Below are 16,464 nucleotides of genomic sequence, written 5' to 3'. Positions count from 1 at the left end.
ATTTTGTCATCATTTTCTTTCTATTATATTTTGTTAATTTCTCTTTTGTTTTTTTTTATTTTAGATAGGGAGATGTGTTACATCCATGTATGTTATTAGAGATGTTCCTTTAATTCCTTTAGAATGTTTGTATTTCTATCTGGCTGGAATGTGGGTATTGCTGTGAGCAGTTGGAATGAGCAGTTACATGAGGCAGTATCTCGGGGGTTTTCTCATGAATAAACTTATCATAAATCAGCCTGTTCCTGTGACTCCACTTTGTAAAACATCCCATCCAAACACCTCTCCATCCTGAAGTCTCCCATCCTATCGATTTCCGGCGTGTGTAAGGTTTGCATCACGCCTTTTTCCTGACCCAATGTAAACAAGGAGCACCAGTTTAACAGAATGTGTGGTGAGTACAGGAGAAAGCCGGCCTGTTTCTCCACGAGGCTCTGCTATGCTTGTACTGTGTCATTCAAAGAGTCAAAAATGCTATGGTGTCGTGTGGAGGCTCGAAACAGTGTCCGAGGGAGTGTGTGAGGGTCCGCTGCAACTCTCTCTATGTGTAAGTCTGGTAAATCATATGGGCTGTGGACCCAGAAGGTTTCGAACATGCTCTGTGCCGCCTAATAATACAACTACAGGACTGGCGCGTTAAGGCCACCCATATCATAAGATAAGGTGAGTATTTCCCACGAGACTCTCAATTGTTTTCCTGCCCTGGCCAGCCTTATCATCAATGAACGTAGATTAGTGAACACTGCGTGTGACAGGAGCATTGGTATGTTTTGGAACAAGAATAGGAATCTGGGAAGCACTATCATTAGCGTGCATGATGTTTGTTCTTGCGCTGCAAGGGCATGGCACCCTGGGGGAGGGGGCGGTGTGTGAAGGGCTTGGCTGCAAAAATATATTAATAAGGCCTTACTTTATGTTTTAAAAAAAAACTAAGAGAAATTCAGAACAACAAAAAAATAAAGGTTAAAGTGGAGTTATACTAGTAAGATTTTAAACTGCAAGCAAAAAAATTGCACTTCACTAAAAACCCATGACGCCCTCCCCCTCCTCCCCCCCAAAAAGGGTGCAACACTCTTTCTTCCTACCCAGGAGCAGATTGCTGGTTTGCCCACCATCTGCCCCCAGTGGGGCAGAAAGCCCTAAACACAAGGGCTACATTGCAGAAAAGGGAGGGTAGAGTTGGCTTCGATGTGGAGGGCCATGCACCCCAAACAAAAAAGGGCAAACAATCTTTCTGACCCCTGGAGGGAGGGGATGTAGAAAGCCTGCTAGGCACCAGGATAATTTTTAAAAAGGGGGTGGCATGAGATTGAATCACCAGGCACAGAAAAAAACAAATGTTAAAGTGATGTCATAGTAAGGTATGCTAATTAGATCCTAGCTGGTGTTAGAAATTCGCTGGAAAAAAAAACTAAGGTTAAAGTGACGTTATAGTGACTCAGGGGGAGAAAGCCCACTAGACATCCGGGATAACTACAAAAATGAACAAGCATTTGCAATGCAATAGGTCTCGCATTAGGAAAGTTTGAGCTATTGGTATTGTAAACAATTTTTTTTTATTTATGTTTAGTTTTTTTTTTAAACGGAAATTAATAGCTTTGTCATTTACAATGCCAATAGTTATAACTTTCGCAAATGTGACACCTATAGCATTTGTAATGCAATATGTGTTGTATTTACGTGACTTACATGTGTTGATATTACAAACAATGGCTTTTAATTTTTTTTCAATAATTAATACTTAAATGAAAGTTATTGTAATTTATAATGGCACTAGCTTAAAGTTTTGTAAATAACTTGTGAAGATTATGTTCAATGTATTTTATTGTGACGAAAATCCAATAACAGAAGTGAAATATTAACCTTTTTGTTACATTTGCAATAAAGCTTGAAACATTGAGAGAACATATGTGAACGTGGTGTTGTTGAATCGTTGTGCTGAGTGATGCTGTGGTGGTGCGGCGTGATGCTGTGGTGGTGCGGCGTGATGCTGTGGTGGTGCGGCGTGATGCTGTGGTGGTGCGGCGTGATGCTTTGGTGGTGCGGCGTGATGCTTTGGTGGTGCGGCGTGATGCTGTGGTGGTGCGGCGTGATGCTGTGGTGGTGCGGCGTGATGCTGTGGTGGTGCGGCGTGATGCTGTGGTGGTGCGGAGTGATGCTGTATGCTATGTTTTGTTTTACTTTGCTATGCTATCCTATGCTTTGATTGGCTATGCTTTGATTGGCTATGCTTTAATTGGCTATGCTTTGATTGGCTATGCTTTGATTGGCTATGCGAGGTTGAGTGAGTGAGGGTGAGTGAGTGAGGGTGAGTGAGTGAGAGTGAGGGTGAGGGTGAGTGAGGGTAAGTGAGGGTGAGTGAGGGTGAGTGAGGGTGAGTGGGTGGAAGGACTTCAAGTGGTTTTCTTGTGTTCCTATTCAGAGATTACATGGTCTGGTAATCTAAGCTAGTCGACTATCTATTTTGGAGCAGAGTCAAGGCAAATGACTAGTGCCAATCTGCACCGGCAGAAGAAGCTAACAAGCATTTACAATGCAATGGTTTCGCCATTGGAAAAGTTAGAGCTATTGGCATTGTAAATGACAAAATTTGTATTTATGTGTTGGTTTTCAAAACAGATAAATAAATGGCATTGTCATTTACATTGCCATTAGCAGTGGGCTAATGGGGCTGGGCTCTTGTAAAATGGGATGGGAACAGCCAGGAGCGCCTGGGTGTGCCTAAACAGAGACACGGACAGCGGGGGGAGGGGGGTCAGGGGGGGGACGGACAGCGTTTCTAGGTATGTAGAGGCTCGCGGTGCTTTCCAAACCTGAAACAACGACTTCCTACCGAATTATAACAATTAATGAGTTCAATTAATAGAGCTCTGACATAATGAGATGGATGCCGTAATATGTCATGTCGGTCCTTGGCACCAAACAGGGTGCCCTCGCCTCCTTGAACAAGTATATATTTTAGGAGTCCACCCACTGATAAATGTACTTTAATGTATGTATACCTCACGATTGTAAATTCAGCCAAGATGATAAGATGTGCACCTGTGTACAAAAAGTTAGTGAGTCAAAAAGCCAAATTGGTGGGAGCAGAGCTAAAATAGCGGGGGAGCGGCAGCCTTTCAAGTCTGATGCGAGGCAGGCAAATGGTGGTGTGTGACGTGGCTGGTTTGTGCACACGCCTTTCTCACATGAATTGTGGCTAATCCACCCATGGCAGACTTTCCGGATCGCTTACTAGAAATCGACAAAAACAAGCATTGCTAAAGCAATGCTTTAAGTTGAGACCTAAAAATCAGGAAATGTAAACAGGAACAACATCACTTTTCCCAGGCAGAGAAGGCAGTATTTCTTTTAGGTCATGCCTACTAAGCAGCATGTGCACTGTGTTAGGAGGTATTTTGTGGCTTACAAAGAACATAGGCTCTAATGGGCTTGGAGGCTGACCATTGCTTATTGGATGGATTTCCTGGTCACACATTTGCCTACTTCTTATTTGTGTCCCAGCTTGTCAAGCTTGTGTTTATCCCCCCGCTGAGAATGACCAATTTACAATATCTTGGATAGGCTGGCATTGCTGCTTTCATTGCTCACTTTTCAGGCACTATATTTTTCTTTTGTGTGAAGCACTTCATTAGACTGTGTGCATTTTCGAGCTGCCTACCTAGAGTAGGTCTCTCCCCCTACATTTAGTGTTGCTCTGTTGTCAGACTGCTTCTCCTGCCCTCCTCCCTCTTGCACCTGTCTGCGCTTCTACCCATGGCTTCAAACCTACCCGCACCCTTTATGTCGCTTTTACCCTCAACGTCTGTGTAACTTTCACTCCCACCTTAACCCTGTTGCTCTTGCATCCCCCTCCAGAGTGTTGCTTTGGTGCCCCCCCCCACCACCTTACCTGTGTTGCTTAGCCATTTTAACAACCCCCACCCAGTGGTCCTTCCACCCCTAAACACCCCCAAAAAAACTTTGCGAGTTTTATTCTATATTACAGATTCAACATTAAACTGCAACTAAAGACGGAAAAGGAGAATACAAAACTAACAAAAAAAACATTCGTTTGCAGGTGCGCACATGTGAGATGCACATGCCTACAAAATTGTGGGAAGTCACATTAAAGGTTTAAAAAAAATACCTTTAGCCATGCTTCACACATTGCAGAAGCAAAGCGGAGACCTATTTGCATTGCCAATGCTGGTTTTGCTGGCTACAGCGGTCGCTGGTGGTGGAGCATAACAAGTGGAGACGTTTACAGTGGGCCATTGGACTCTTCCCAAGCTCCCCCGTCCCTTTTCCTCAGCAATGCCACTGATGAACACCATAGACCTGTCAAAGTTTGCATTATGGCAGTCCGCTGCGTTTCCAATGTGACCAGCCTTTCTGGCTAGCTTTTCCTGCAACTCCTACTGCTGCTTTCAAAACATAGTTCCTGTTGGGGTGAACATTGCTGGGGTTTCTTTGGCGCTCACCCAGTATCTCACGTGGTTTTCACTAATTCTTGTATATGTTGCGTTGCTGTCAAGGGTAGGGAGATTCGCCCTTCCCCGTATAAAACCTGTGATTACAGTGTAGAGCGTACTCGCCGATACACACTCGACTTTAAAAGCAATTGTGAACACTACAAAAGAGAAGACGATCACTCGCAGTAATACTTGGGTATTGAAGCCATGATTGGCACGATTATGAATTTGGAATAATAAACCTACAATGATTTATGAAGAAGGACCGCAGGACCACGCAACACTGATATGCCTTAAAGATTGTTCAGCTAATATCCAGGACGGAAGTAAAACCGGAATTAAGCATGCGACCAACGAGCCATATTACAGGAAAGATAGCCCTGTGCAAGTCGTGGGGTACACCCAGTCACGATAATACATGTGCTGGCTAAAAAGCAGAGAGAATATAAAGAACGCAAGAAAAGAACAAATGCCGTTTTTCTAAAATGTTTTTTTTATAATGATTTACAGTTGTGCGTGTGCTTGCGAGATTGATACAACTGCTTTCGAAACCAGGCCAACGAAGCCTGAACAGTTGTGAAAAAGATCTGCACCAAGAATGGCGAGTAACAAACACCCTCTAAAACAAAAATAAGTTCTGCCAAAGACACAGACAAATAATCTGGGCTGGGACAGACACAAACTGCCAGTTCTTTTATACATTATGAGGAGCAGAAGACCAAGCGACAGGGGTGAATCAAGCACGCCATTAGCAAGTTTCATCAAGGGCATATTCTGGACTGAAGCAATTCCAGGGAATGCAAACTCCAGAGAGGTGAATGCATCCAATAAAGTCTCATTACAGTCAGAGCCACCAACAAGCCACAGCATGCGCCTGCAGTTTTGATGAAGCGCGTGTATAAGGATTCCTTCGCTGCAGGGGAAAAGGCGGGAAGGAGAGACGAGCCTTTTCAATGTAAGGATCCAAACGCAGGGCTCCTCGATGTCAAAGAAAAACAAGATACTGCCTACCGTAAGGTTCTGCCTCTAAGTGACGTCAGGCGGCCGCACGCACTTCCGCGCAGGCGCCGAGTGTTCTTGGCCGCGCCCGCTTCTCCGCTTATTGATGGCGTACACGAGGCGATGGACGGCACTGGAGCCCCTGGACGCGCCGGCCCCGTCCGCCCGCCGTAGCAGCACTGGAGCCCCTGGCCGCATCGCCGCCGCATCGCCCCCGCCCGCCCGCCCATCGATCCATTGGGAGCCGGTCAGAAGGAGGGATTCGAACAACAGAAGAGCCCGGTGAGGAAAGGGGGGGGAGCGTGTGTGTATGCAGTGTGTGTGTGTGTGTGTGTGCGCGTGCATGTGTGTGTGTGTGTGTGTGTGTGTGCGCGCGTGCCTGCCTGCGTGTGTGTGTCTGTGGGCGTGCATGTGTGTTAGCGGGATTCGGAGCCAGGGGACGGGCAGCCACATACAAAAACGCGAGGCGCGCTCACGCGGACAAATCTGAGACAGCAGAGGCTCGTGGCCGAACGCTGTCTCAGATTCCCCCGAAATTAACAGTTATAGGTCCAGAGCTAGACTGCGCATGCTACGCATGCGCAGCTCTACGCTCGACCTAAAAAGGGGGTTGGCGTACGAGCATCAGTGATTACACCATAGTCATATACAATATAGAGTTACTGTACGTGTTTGTGCCAATAGCATGAAAAAAGTGTAAACATCGTAGAGAAGTGTAATTTTGCAGTTTAAAAGTTATATAGTGCACCGTTTGCAAACCACAAAAGTATGGAGAAAAAGAAATACTCCAGTGAACGGATGAGTGCATCTGAGATAGGTTGTAGAGGTATAAATGAAGGTGAGCTGTGGCTTAAAGCCAAACCAATTTCAGCAGTAATATACTGTTAATGCACATATCGGAATTATGAGTTGTGTGGATTTTATCTTACCTGATCAGACTTGTTGCTATTTCCTGATTATAAATGACAATTAAATAACGGGACATGCATATTTGAATGTGGTTAGCACCAAAATCCACTTTATGCCCCATTTCTGATAGCACAACTTGAAGTAGGCAATAGTTATTGTTCCTGATAAATTTGTATCAAAGCGGGGTCTTTTTTTTATTGTGTAGAATATTATTGCAGCAAACATCTGGGCACTTATAATCAAGGCCCTAATGTCATGCTTTGTATTGAATCACCCTTACCTCTTTCTTAGGAGGCAAATATCATGGATTTAGGGGAATGCCATACTCGAAGAGTTCCCTAATGTACTATATCCAATTATTCTGAGTATGGCCAATGGTATATAAAGGTAAAGTGGCCGCTGAAAGAAAAATGAAGAATGCAAGAACACAGGCTCTGTGGTACAGAGATCTAAGTACACCCAGAACTCTGACTTCTGCGCATGGCATGTGCCATTTTTAATGTCCAATGTAATAACATAGTGGCTATATACAAAGGTTATTTATCATGAACACTAACAAAGTAGAACTCAGCTACATAGACCTGTAAAAAAATCACAAGTGCAGGCAACTGCATTTTAAATTTGTGTTTGGGTTCGGCACAAAATTATGGTGCCAAGAAAACAGCAAGACTAAGGTGCTGGATAGAGCAGTAAATCAATTACTTATGTTCATGTGCATTGATATATTTCTTATTTTAAAAACCCTTGTATCAGGTTTCTTGAACCATGATAAATGTTGGCATAACAAATAGGTCATTTACCTGGTAGATGGTCTTCTGCTTTCAAAAACGGAGCCTCGGTACCTACTTGGTGGACGGACTTCTCTATATGATTCCGTTTTGGCGATCCTGCTCTCAGTCCCTTCACAATGTTTAGAAAAGATGAAAATATTTACATATGATTAACAAATAATTGTCAATAAGGATATTCATTTAGTACGTGTTATTTTGTTTTCAACGCTACCATACAACATTTCCAATGTTTGGAAAGATTATTCTGGTACTAGTAACATTAGCTCTTTATTAGATTACTAAACTGCAAGGCATTTCTTGTTCTTGAGTTTATAAGTGTACCAAAACATTAAATGTAGCATCTGTGCTAAACAGAGGCTTTTGTACTCACATGAACGGCTTGTTCTTCACCCTTTCTTTACTATATACAGTATAACAAGCTGCACACTAACACATAACCTTACTTAAACCTCTGCAGTTAAGTATAGATAATTCAAGCAGCCATGATCAGAAAACCTCTAACAGTTATCTGTGTATAAGCCTGTTTGACTGTTGATTAATATATTAATACAACCATAGGTCAGGGCTTTCTTTCCCATTCAATAGATATCACAAAAGTGAATGATATGATAGCTGCTAGATTGCTAGGCAAATCATGGACCTGGCTCTACCATCACAGCTATATCTAAGGGACTCATTACGATGGCCGTGGGATCACTATCGTCAGACCATCAGTGGCGGTCTCACCGCCATCCAGCTCATTGGATCCGATCGCCGCATTAGGATGCAGGCGGTCAGATATCGGCTGACGGGAGGAATGACCTCTGCGTCCGGCAGGATCAAGGATCCTGACAGTCCGGTGGTCGGACTCCTAGTCCCCACAATGGGGCGGTGCCTACTCTGGCATGACGTAGGGAATAGGATGTCCCTTTCCACCTGCCATTTCATGGCGATTAACCCTGCATGAAATTACTTTGGTGGACCCCATAAGGGCCCCTTCCGCTATGGGGCTGCCCCCCTAAACATCCCTGCACCATGTGGCAGGCACCATATAGTGCAGGGATGGTTCAAATGTGTATATCTTGTACTGCAGAGTGTACTGCAGCCCACAGCACATGCCACAATGCAAAGTATACACATTGCAACAACCGTAAAAGCGGTCACATCGCCATGAGGGCACCAGGACCTCGGGCTTCGAGTCGGGCGGTCCTGCTTCTGCCACAGTGCCGGTCGGACTTCCATTGTACTCAGGCCCTATGTGTGGTCAGAAAGCAGAAATTCTCACTATCCTAATGGAAGATTCCAAATGTTTCCTCTTTGACATCACAAAGACCTGGCTGCCAACAGCCAATACTTATTCCCTACATGTAATAAGCATGTGATATATGAAGGCTGTTAAAAAAATGTGAGAGGAAAAAGTGGTATTGAAAAACTATTCACAACTGCCTACCATCTCGGCCAATGAGTTCTTATCCTGGACATGTCAGCTTTTGACCACATTGCCATTAAGCCCATTTTGGACGACACCCTTCATGAAGGAAATTGTTTAGATTAGAAGAATCTCAGGCCTACTTTGAGAGTTTTTAGCCAGCTCAAAATGTATGTAGCTGATAGGAAAGTTTGATCTCTAAGCAGAATGCTTTTAGTCCAAATATTAGGAAATCAATTAACTTAAGTGGGCCTCTAGTAGCATTTGCCACTGCTCCACCCATATAGCAGGTCAAACACTTGAGTTGGTGCTCTCCGCTAACCTCAGCGTTTCACGTTTTTCATTGAAAAATATATTTTGCTCACAGCACTTAGCCATCTGCTTTCTCTAGCAAGTCCACTAATCTATTAGGGCCAGCTTCAAGATTGGTTTGGGTTCTTGATGTCAGGAATTATATGGGCATGTCATAGGTGGAGCAGTGCACTGTCTCCTTAAAATAGCTCGCACTATACTGTCATGCTATTGTCCATGTGGCACATCAGGTTGTGCTCAATTTTGACAAGTTTTACATATAGTGCCTACTAGCAAAACATGCAATACCATTGCTCTGGATCTCATTGTAGAATTAGTCTCCTGCAAAAGGTAGTTTCAAAACTGTTTTGTAGGTGGTAGAGCACTTAACCAAAATAGTCCATTTTATATCCCTAAAGAGAATGCCAAACACTCAAAATTAGCTACAGGTATAGTTTATGTACAGAACATGTTTTCATAGCATTCCATCAGTATTGACTACCAATAGAGGTTCACAGTTTATTTTCCACTTTTAGCAAGCATTGTGCAACCTGATGGACTTAAACATCGAACTGTCTTCCAGCCACCATCCTCAAACTGATGGAAAGACGGAGAACTCAAATTAAATGTTTAAAGCACGCTTACGATTCACATTATTACATGATTCTGACAATGGGGACCTCTTCATTGCGGTTGGCCGAATATGTGCACAACAACACGGACAACACCATCTCTAAATACTCCATAATATTCCACCATAAAGGCTACCACCATGACGAGACATATTATTAAAAGGTACCCACTGTGCAAGAAAAACTTTGTGATATTTACAAGCTAATTACAAAAAGGGGGTGGTGATGGACAGAGTATCTGAGTTAATCAGAACACTCCTACCCAGTCAACAGATCAGGGCTTGATCCATCACCGTTTTTTAGCTCACTGCACCATCCCAGTTCAGAACCTGGCTATATGCAAATTAGTCTGTCCCTGGCCCAGTGCATCATGGGAACAGGGCAGACCAAACTACCAAGCCAATTCTTCACTGGAAAGGAAACAAGCTTCCGGGGACCGCTTTCTGGCATTACAGCCGTCTTCGGCCCGGCTTGCTTGAATCCTGATCGTGCAATGAGCAAGGGACTCATGTCTGAGCATACCCTTCCACACTCATGGTGGCCAAAATAATTACAAAAAGGGGCTGGTGATGGACAGAGTATCTGAGTTAATCAGAACACTCCTACCCAGTCAACAGATCAGGGCTTGATCCATCACCGTTTTTTAGCTCACTGCACCATCCCAGTTCAGAACCTGGCTATATGCAAATTAGTCTGTCCCTGGCCCAGTGCATCATGGGAACAGGGCAGACCAAACTACCAAGCCAATTCTTCACTGGAAAGAAAACAAGCTTCCGGGGACCGGTTTCAGGCATTACAGCCGTCTTCGGCCCGGCTTGCTTGAATCCTGATGGTGCAATGAGCAAGGGACTCATGTCTGAGCATACCCTTCCACACTCATGGTGGCCAAAATAATTACAAAAAGGGGGTGGTGATGGACAGAGTATCTGAGATAATCAGAACACTCCTACCCAGTCAACAGATCAGGGCTTGATCCATCACCGTTTTTTAGCTCACTGCACCATCCCAGTTCAGAACCTGGCTATATGCAAATTAGTCTGTCCCTGGCCCAGTGCATCATGGGAACAGGGCAGATCAAACTACCAAGCCAATTCTTCACTGGAAAGGAAACAAGCTTCCGGGGACCGGTTTCTGGCATTACAGCCGTCTTCGGCCCGGCTTGCTTGAATCCTGATGGTGCAATGAGCAAGGGACTCATGTCTGAGCATACCCTTCCACACTCATGGTGGAAGCTTGTTTCCTTCCCAGTGTAAGAATTGGCTTTTGTAGTCTGGTCTGCCCTGTTCCCATGATGCACTGGGCCAGGGACAGACTAATTTGCATACAGCCAGGTTCTGAAACTGGGATGGTGCAATGAGCTAAAAAACGGTGTTGGATCTAGCCCTGATCTCTTGACTGGGTGAGAGTACTCTGCTTAATTCAGAGACTCTGTCCATCACCACCCCTTGTTGTAAATAATTTTGTCCACCCTAAGCGTGGAAGGGTATACTCAGATGTGAGTCCCTTGCTCATTGCACCATCAGGATTCAAGCAAGCCGGGCCGAAGACGGCTGTAATGCCAGAAACCGGTCCCCGGAAGCTTGTTTCCTTCCCAGTGTAAGAATTGGCTTTTGTAGTCTGGTCTGCCCTGTTCCCATGATGCACTGGGCCAGGGACAGACTAATTTGCATACAGCCAGGTTCTGAAACTGGGATGGTGCAATGAGCTAAAAAACGGTGTTGGATCTAGCCCTGATCTCTTGACTGGGTGAGAGTACTCTGCTTAATTCAGAGACTCTGTCCATCACCACCCCTTGTTGTAAATAATTTTGTCCACCCTAAGCGTGGAAGGGTATACTCAGATGTGAGTCCCTTGCTCATTGCACCATCAGGATTCAAGCAAGCCGGGCCGAAGACGGCTGTAATGCCAGAAACCGGTCCCCGGAAGCTTGTTTCCTTCCCAGTGTAAGAATTGGCTTTTGTAGTCTGGTCTGCCCTGTTCCCATGATGCACTGGGCCAGGGACAGACTAATTTGCATACAGCCAGGTTCTGAAACTGGGATGGTGCAATGAGCTAAAAAACGGTGTTGGATCTAGCCCTGATCTCTTGACTGGGTGAGAGTACTCTGCTTAATTCAGAGACTCTGTCCATCACCACCCCTTGTTGTAAATAATTTTGTCCACCCTAAGCGTGGAAGGGTATACTCAGATGTGAGTCCCTTGCTCATTGCACCATCAGGATTCAAGCAAGCCGGGCCGAAGACGGCTGTAATGCCAGAAACCGGTCCCCGGAAGCTTGTTTCCTTCCCAGTGTAAGAATTGGCTTTTGTAGTCTGGTCTGCCCTGTTCCCATGATGCACTGGGCCAGGGACAGACTAATTTGCATACAGCCAGGTTCTGAAACTGGGATGGTGCAATGAGCTAAAAAACGGTGTTGGATCTAGCCCTGATCTCTTGACTGGGTGAGAGTACTCTGCTTAATTCAGAGACTCTGTCCATCACCACCCCTTGTTGTAAATAATTTTGTCCACCCTAAGCGTGGAAGGGTATACTCAGATGTGTGTCCCTTGCTCATTGCACCATCAGGATTCAAGCAAGCCGGGCTGAAGACGGCTGTAATGCCAGAAACCGGTCCCCGGAAGCTTGTTTCCTTCCCAGTGTAAGAATTGGCTGTTGTAGTCTGGTCTGCCCTGTTCCCATGATGCACTGGGCCAGGGACAGACTAATTTGCATACAGCCAGGTTCTGAAACTGGGATGGTGCAATGAGCTAAAAAACGGTGTTGGATCTTGCCCTGATCTCTTGACTGGGTGAGAGTACTCTGCTTAATTCAGAGACTCTGTCCATCACCACCCCTTGTTGTAAATTATTTTGTCCACCCTAAGCGTGGAAGGGTATACTCAGATGTGAGTCCCTTGCTCATTGCACCATCAGGATTCAAGCAAGCCGGGCCGAAGACGGCTGTAATGCCAGAAACTGGTCCCCGGAAGCTTGTTTCCTTCCCAGTGTAAGAATTGGCTTTTGTAGTCTGGTCTGCCCTGTTCCCATGATGCACTGGGCCAGGGACAGACTAATTTGCATACAGCCAGGTTCTGAAACTGGGATGGTGCAATGAGCTAAAAAACGGTGTTGGATCTAGCCCTGATCTCTTGACTGGGTGAGAGTACTCTGCTTAATTCAGAGACTCTGTCCATCACCACCCCTTGTTGTAAATAATTTTGTCCACCCTAAGCGTGGAAGGGTATACTCAGATGTGAGTCCCTTGCTCATTGCACCATCAGGATTCAAGCAAGCCGGGCCGAAGACGGCTGTAATGCCAGAAACCGGTCCCCGGAAGCTTGTTTCCTTCCCAGTGTAAGAATTGGCTTTTGTAGTCTGGTCTGCCCTGTTCCCATGATGCACTGGGCCAGGGACAGACTAATTTGCATACAGCCAGGTTCTGAAACTGGGATGGTGCAATGAGCTAAAAAACTGTGTTGGATCTAGCCCTGATCTCTTGAATGGGTGAGAGTACTCTGCTTAATTCAGAGACTCTGTCCATCACCACCCCTTGTTGTAGATATTTACAAGCTGCCACAAAAACTATTACAGGGGCTAATGCCAAGTGCAAGTTATGTGTCTTGAACATTATTTGGAAGCCCAGGGATGACAGTATATGATGCATTTATATATCAAAGAGCAAACCAAGTTCCAACCTTGTTACATTCAATACTATCCTGTCAAAAAAATTATGGCTCCAGCAGCAGTGAAACTGATCTTGCTCTGACTAGGGCTCCACATCCAGTAATTTCTGACTCATTGATTAAGCCGGAATTTGAAGGCACCCATGTATCTTTCAAACTTCCCCCACTGCTGGTAGACGGTCATTTTGAATTTGCAGTATATGTAATTCTGGCTTTCAATTATTTTCAAGGGAGGCTAGAGCACCTTAAATATTGGAAAGCATATGGTCCTTTGGATCTGATGTGAGATCCCGCAAATAAAGTACATGCTTATTTCCTGATAAGACAGTTTCCGCATCAATATCCTGCAATGCCCAAACCAGTGGCCAGGTTTTCAGAGGAATGTACTGTCATGCACTTGTCTTCATGGACCTTGGTTGTGGCTCAGTTTAAAAGCCACACAGGGTCTGGAATAACCGGAGGCAGCAGCATGTCTTTATGCTCCAACTCTTCAGAATTTAGATCAACTGATTCCAAAGCTTCACCCACGTTATTGCAACGCTTCATTGGGCTCTCAACAGTTGAGGCACTAAGACTGTTGAGCTCCAGTGTTGCAGATCCAGCACCTGTTTTAAAGTTCTTTCTTCAGTACCAGACAGTACATTGCGAGTAAAAGAGCTTGCTATGTTATCACATTGTACATGCTGTATGAGAGTTCTACTGGTTATGTGCACAGTGTATATAGGGAAGGACTCCAATCTAAAACCATTAGGTTGCCTTCCCGCGCTAGGAGTCACAGTAAAGAATAGGGAGCTTGTCCAGCCACTCCTTCACAAAGATTATAACCTTTATGCGGACACCTTCTATAGTGGAGTAGAGCTGTTCAGTGAGCTGTATAAAGCTGGAACTGTGGCATGCGGTACAGTTTGTTGTTGCTGCATAGAATTCCAGCTGAGACTTGTTTGTAAGAAAAAAACAAGTTACTTACCTGTAACTTTGGTTCCCCAGTATTGGAACTTTCATAGATTCCCATGCTTTTGTATCATTCCCCGTCGTCGGAATGGGAGTCTCGGTAACAAAAATACCATAGAAGTAGGTACAAAAGAGAAAGAAAAAGGCCTAGGCCTCATTCCCTTTTGTAGCATATCACCCTCTTTTTGTAAAAGAGACCAAACTTAGGCATCGGCCTATCAGAAGTGCCTCACCCCTTAGAACCCTCCTGAAGGAACCTCAGATCCTCAGATTTTCGTAGCCGTTGTGTATCAGTCACCATATCTGTTGTAGGGTGAGCTTTCCTCGGGGAGGTGGGTGGGCGCATGGGAATCTATGAAAGTTACCAATACTGGGGAACCAAAGTTACAGGTAAGTAACTTGTTTTCTTGCCCCAGTATTAGAACTTTCATACATTCCCATGCTTTTGTATCAGAGCAAGCAGTTAGCAATAAAAAAACACATTTTGTGTCATAAATACATTGCAATAGCCAACATGACATAAAGATACAAAATGTGTAACAACGGAAGGTGGGATAGAAAGGAAAGCTCACCAATTATTGGAAGAGGTTCCTCAGGACAGCCTGGCCCAATGCCGCATCCTCTTGCTGTAAGGACTCCAAGCAGTAATGCTTAGTAAAGGTGTGAATGGTGCTCCAGGTAGCAGCTCTGCAAATGTCTTTAATCTGTACCCCCGCAAAGAGGGCCGTTGAAGACGCCACTGATCTTGTGGAATGTGCACGAATCCTGCCCGTCAGAGGTTTCCCTGCCGCAGTGTGGCAATGCAGAATGGCACTTGTGATCCATCTTGATATCCCCTGTTTGGATAGCGGGAGACCTTTGCTTGGACCACCAAAGGCAACAAACAATTGAGAGGACCTCTGAAATCCCTTAGTGCGATCTAAGTAGAATTTAAGCACCTTTGTACATCCAAAGAATGAAGTGTCTTTTCCGCTGGTGTAGCCGGTTGAGGAAAGAACGCTTTCAGAATAACCGGCTCGTTCAAGTGGAAGTCCGAGGGTACCTTGGGCATAAACCTAGAGTTAGTCCTCAAGATTACAGTGTTCCTTTTAAATTGTAGGAAAGGCTCCTGGATAGTAAGGGCCTACAACTCTCCAACACGTCTAGCCGATGTGAGAGCGAGGAGGAGAGCCAATTTCCATGAAAGGAACTTCATGTCAGAACGATGAATTGGTTCGAATGGGCCTTTCATAAGCTGAGAAAGGACTAGATTTAGATGCCAAGTAGGAGGTGGAGTCCTCACTGGTGGATAGACTTTGAACAAGCCCTCAAGAAATTGTTTGACAATCCTGGAAGACCACAAGGGAGGTCCAGACCCAGACCTTCTGTATCTCGAAATGGCCGCTAAATGAACCTTAATTGACGAATGGGCTAGCCCCGACTTAGCCAGGGACAGCAGATAAGGTAGGAGCTGATGAGGCTTGGAAGCAAATGGGTCAATCTTTTCTCTCCTATACCAGAAACAAAATCTTTTCCATTTAAGACGGTAAGTCCTGTTTGTTGAAGGAGCCCTTGCCTGGGAGAGGACCTCCTTAATTTCGCTTGAGATGGGGAGATTCATAAACTCTCGCTGCTCAGGAGCCATGCTCTCAGGTGTAATGACTGTGGTTCTGGGTGCCAAACTTGTCCTTCGGACATTGTGAGGAGATCTGGTATAGCCCTCAAAGGAAGAGGCGGAACATGCGACAACAGATGGAGTTCTGTGTACCAGAACTGTCTCAGCCAAGCAGGGGCTATCAAGATCACCCTGCATGGCTCCACTTTGATCTTCCTGATGAGCCGCGGGATCAGAGGGATGGGGGAAAGGCGTAGACAAATGTCCTTGACCAGGCTATCAAAAGCGCATTCCCCAGTGACCCTCGGTGGTGAAATCTGCTTGCGTAAGACCGGCATTTCTTGTTGGTTGGTGTGGCAAAGAGATCCACCTCCGGTTCGCCCCACTGGCTGAAGACCTCTTCCAGAACTCGCTGGTTCAATTCCCACTCGTGGCTGACTGAGGATGACCTGCTCAGTCTGTCGGCGTTCTCGTTTAGAACTCCTGGCAAGTGTTCCGCCTTTAGCGATATTCCGTGAAGTATCACCCATTCCCAGATCTGTTGAGCTTCCTGCGACAACGGACGTGATCTGGTTCCTCCTTGCTTGTTCACGTAGTGCATGGCAGTGGTGTTGTCCGTCCTGATAAGCACTTGCGAACCTCCTAAACGGGGAAGAAAAGCTTGCAGAGCCAGTCTTATTGCTCTGAGCTCCAAAAGGTTGATGTGGAGCCGTTGCACCTGAGGAGATCAATGACCGCTGACATGTAGGTCTTGCATCACTGCTCCCCAACTCTC

At 45.4% G+C, this 16,464-nt stretch overlaps 1 protein-coding gene across 2 annotated transcripts in view; it reads right to left on the bottom strand.

Moving 5' to 3' along the window:
• Positions 1-16,464, bottom strand: part of CCDC38 (coiled-coil domain containing 38) — a 2,097,275-nt gene that overhangs the window by 1,316,113 nt on the left and 764,698 nt on the right. For both annotated transcript variants that reach the window (XM_078675825.1, XM_078675815.1), the window contains exon 8: positions 7,163-7,262. In XM_078675825.1, coding sequence (XP_078531951.1) covers positions 7,163-7,262 — 100 coding nt within the window. The remainder of the gene's footprint in view (positions 1-7,162; positions 7,263-16,464) is intronic.

The sequence above is a fragment of the Lissotriton helveticus genome, chromosome 1_1 (assembly GCF_964261635.1).
Source record: "Lissotriton helveticus chromosome 1_1, aLisHel1.1, whole genome shotgun sequence".
In the NCBI taxonomy this organism is placed as follows: domain Eukaryota; kingdom Metazoa; phylum Chordata; class Amphibia; order Caudata; family Salamandridae; genus Lissotriton; species Lissotriton helveticus.
The sequence above is the reverse complement of the archived record's forward strand: the minus strand, read 5'-3'. Positions and strand labels throughout refer to the sequence as shown.